Raw genomic sequence first — 4,226 nt, 5'->3', positions numbered from 1 at the left:
GTGTGTGTGTGTGTGTGTGTGTGTGTGTCTGTGCGTATGTGTGCGTGTGCGTGCGTGTGCGCGTGCGTGTGCACGGTTGCGTGTGTGTGTGTGTGTGTTTGCGTGCTTTCTTGCGTGTGCGTGCGTGCGTGCTTTCCTGCGTGTGCGTGCGTGCGTGCGTGCGCGTGTGCGTGCGTGCGTGCGTGTGTGTGTGTGTGTGTGCGTGCGTGAGTGCGCGTGCGTACGTGCGTGTGTGCGTGGACATAACCACGTCACTGAAGTTTTCTTTAGGTCGACTGCAGCCGTCGGCTATCGTAATTAATCGTAATTAATCGTAATTAATCGTAATTAATCGTAATTAATCAAAACGGTCGCAAAATTAACTGAAAGATTAACGCAACGTGTACGTATACCTGCGTGTCATTTTTTCACATGTTAATTATGCATCAGGGTTCAAGGTCATCATATAACCGCCGAGGAAGAGAGAGAATAAGGGAGGGGCAGGGGATAGAGAGGAAGAGAGAGAATGGGGGGAGAGAATGAGGGAGGGGCAGGGGATAGAGAGGAAGAGAGGGAANACTCTCACCTTCCTTCGCCTCACTCTCACCTTCCTTCGCCTCACTCTCACCTTCCTTCGCCTCACTCTCACCTTCCTTCGCCTCACTCTCACCTTCCTTCTCGACCACCATATCTAACCTCCCTTCTTCCTCTCTTCCGTGTTACAGAGAAGGCGCGGCGGCAGAAGTGCGGCGTGCTCGTGCACTGCCTGGCAGGTATCTCCCGCAGCGTCACCGTCACCGTCGCCTACCTGATGCAGACGCGTCACATGTCGCTCAACGACGCATACGACTTCGTCAGCAAGCGTAAGAGCAACATATCGCCCAACTTCAACTTCATGGGACAGCTGCTGGACTGGGAGCGCGCGTTGAGCTCCAGTCCCAGTGACTGCACCTGTTCGCCAGGTAACCAATCTTAATTAAAATGCGGTCGTTTAATTAATTACTTTATTTTAGTTTATTTTATTTTATAAATTATAAATACAATTAGGCCGTGGCTACGGGTCCGGTTACCGGTCATATATTTCTTATGTGAACCTAACTATATTTTTTCAGTAAAAAACAATAAACAATAAGTTTTTACCATAATATTACTTACCTTTAGGTATTTTATCACAAAAACGTATTTTTGTAACTTTTGAAGCAATAGTAAATCCAGTAAAATCAACGATTTGAAATCATCACGTGGCCTAGTCGTGACGTGGATTTGGGAATCTGTGCTGAGCTTTGTAATGGATGACCGGCCGCGTAGCCACTGCGATAAAATTATTATATTTATAAATTTGAATTTTATTTTTTTATAATTTATAATTTTAATTAAATTAATGAACTAATTAAGTCCGTGATTAAGTAAACTTACTAACACTCTGGTGTGGATTACCTTTAAGTGTTCGTAGGTCACATACGCTAATATAAGCTCATTATTACGCATATGTACGTTTATATACTTGTATGCACTTATATATATATATACGTCTATATGTGTGTATGCACTTATATACATATATATAAGCCTATATACGCTGATAACTTGATGTAAACTTGATTATTTTGGGGGGCACTGCGCGGGACGGTTGTAAAAGTGATGTCTTCATAATAATACACACGTTCATATCTAGATTAGTATAACTATATTATATATATAATATATATAATAATATAGTATTACTAATATTAATATAACGAAATAATTAATAATTAGCTCTAACTCTTCATCTTGTTGAATGCCCATCTAACGTCAGCGCCATCTTGTGTCCGTCTCTGCAGGTAGCGACGGAGAACAAGTGTGCAGCTGCGGGCCGCAGGGACAGTCGCATTTTGCTCAGTTCAACTCGGCGGCAAAGCTTGCTGTCACCCCCACCTCACCACGCTGGTCAGAGTCTGTCAGCGTCAGTAGATTCTCATAGTGCGGCTGGAGGAGAATAAGGAGGAGGAGGAGGAGAAGGAGGAGAAGGAGGAGGCGGTCAGCATGAGAAGGTTCTCATAGTGCGGCCAGAGGAGGAGGAGGAGGCGGTCAGCGTGAGAAGGTTCTCCTCGCACGCTCCTAGGTGGCGCTGAACGATGGCCGACTGACGGACAGTTCTCGGAGCTTCGATTCGCCGGATGGTCGGAAGTGGAGGACTCAGTCCGGAGGGGTCCAGTCCATTCTTGGTCGCTCACTGTCCGGAGGAGTCCAGTCCATTCCTGGTCGCTCACTGTTGCTACTGCTGACGCTACTCTCAGATGTCGGCCAGTGGAGAACAGTCTCAGAGGCGGAGAACACTAACAGTCGATGATCATTTCGAGTCGGACGAGATACGGAGAACACGGAAGGGAGCTGCTCACAGATGGCAGCACTGCTGGAGTTTCTGGCGCCCCCTGGTGGTGGTTGCGTTTGTGATACGCGAGCAGCAGGCCGCGGATTCTGTGGCGCCCCCTGGGAGAGGACGAGCTGACGCAATACCGGTGGGCGTCCGTGGCGCCCTCTGTGTGTGAACTTGATAACTTTGGCTATGTGTGTCGTCGAGAACCGAGTGAGAAAATTTTGTAAATATCGTGCACTGCAGGCAGGGGCAGTGAGGTAGACACCCTCTCCCCTCTCCTTGACTAATGGACCCTTCCCACTAATATACTTTGTCACTGGAGCAGTCCATCAATCGAAATAGAAGAGGGGGGAAGGTCGGAGGTGAAATCACAAATGTAAATATCGAACGATTTTTGACAATAATTATTGTAATACGGACAATTGTTATTTTGATAGAGAGAGAGCGCGCGAGATATAAACGTTGATTTTTGTAAAGCAGAGTTATATAATAGCTATGTGTCATACATAGTGGTGCCTTATCAAGTCTCTTGCACGGTCACTAACACGCACTCTAGCGGTCGCTGCGACCAATGATTCTATATGAATGCTCACTTGTTGACGAAATTTTTTTCAAAAGTGAAAAATATGCTGGTAAGCGATTTTGAAACTTTGTTACAGATATACGGGTTTGTGGGTTTGCCGTGCACTGTCAGCAAGCCTCGTTTGCATTATGAAATTCTCTGAGATTCTAAACGGGAAACATTCGGCCGTTAGAAACAAGTGAACGTTCATTTTTGAAGCACGTCTGTACTGTGGAATTGTTCAGACTGAGTGTTGTTTTGTTGTTCGTTGTTTAGAGCCACATATTGTGTACAGTTTGAACCGTGGAAAAAACAGAGATACAGACAGACAGACAGACAGACAGACTGACTGACTGACTGACTGACTGACAGACAGACAGACAGACAGACATACAGACAGACAGAGAGAAACAAAGTGAGAGGGAGGAGATATACAAAGAGAGAGAGAGAGAATGACAGAGAGAGGGGGACACACTGAGAGCTAACCACCACTTTGCGAGAGATCTCACAAATACGTCTTGAACTTTTTATACACTTAGAGAGCTAGATGGGGGGGTGTGTACAATCAAACTACTTGTCAGACGTCCGAGCCTGCAGGGCAGGCTCTTTGATCGTCTGCCAACGTTGGAAGGAGCCATCTCGAGAGGAGGAATGGGGGTGAGGCAGAGAAGATGCGCGCCCTCAGAACTTCGAATAGCTGCTGTTGCTGTCGCAAATTTCGCCTCGGAGAACGGCAAGCTGTGCGCATGCACAGACGATAGCTCACGTCCGTTCCCCGGAAACGGGAAGCGGTTCCTCCTCGACAGATCTGCTCACTTCCGGCTCACGCGAACATTTGCCAACTTGTATAACATTCCTACTCGTGAACGTCTCCCTGGTGCGCGCGCATGCGCAGAGAGACTGCGCTCGTCGCGCCACCCGGCACTGGCTGGAACAGTGCGCGCTGCTGCTCAGAGCTTGTTTTATTATTATCGCTAGCTAGTTACTCGTGTTGATTGCTGCCCGTTGTTGTTAACGCCCGGCGCGAGGTGGCGCTGCGGTGGTAAAGGAAGTGTCTGTACAGGATATGACGTCACGGGCACGTGATGACGTGACGCGGTTGATTATGAGTGTGTTACAGTATATAACTGATCGGTTCTTCCACCACTCCTTTCCTCTCACCTAACCACCTCCCAACCTCTCCTCTCACCTAACCACCCCCCAACCTCTCCTCTCTTACCGAGTCCTAGCCCTGCATCCTTCCTCCTCCCTCCTCCCTCCTCCCTCCTTCCTCTCTCATTCCTGCTCTCTCCTTTCTCCTCCCTCCTCTCTCATTCCTGCTCTCTC

The 4,226-nt window shown here is 47.7% G+C and overlaps 1 protein-coding gene across 1 annotated transcript; it reads left to right on the top strand.

Annotated features, from left to right (window-relative positions):
- Positions 1–704: 704 nt before the first annotated feature.
- LOC106819110 (dual specificity protein phosphatase 7-like) lies at positions 705–4,077 on the top strand (the record flags this gene model as incomplete). Its single annotated transcript, XM_014823774.1, has 2 exons — positions 705–941; positions 1,803–4,077. Coding segments are annotated over 2 exons (377 nt in total), but the record flags the coding sequence as incomplete, so codon positions are not given.
- Between the last annotated feature and the right edge of the window lie 149 nt (positions 4,078–4,226).

This window comes from Priapulus caudatus, unplaced genomic scaffold, assembly GCF_000485595.1.
Source record: "Priapulus caudatus unplaced genomic scaffold, Priapulus_caudatus-5.0.1 Scaffold2838, whole genome shotgun sequence".
Classification (NCBI taxonomy): domain Eukaryota; kingdom Metazoa; phylum Priapulida; class Priapulimorpha; order Priapulimorphida; family Priapulidae; genus Priapulus; species Priapulus caudatus.
The sequence above is the reverse complement of the archived record's forward strand: the minus strand, read 5'-3'. Positions and strand labels throughout refer to the sequence as shown.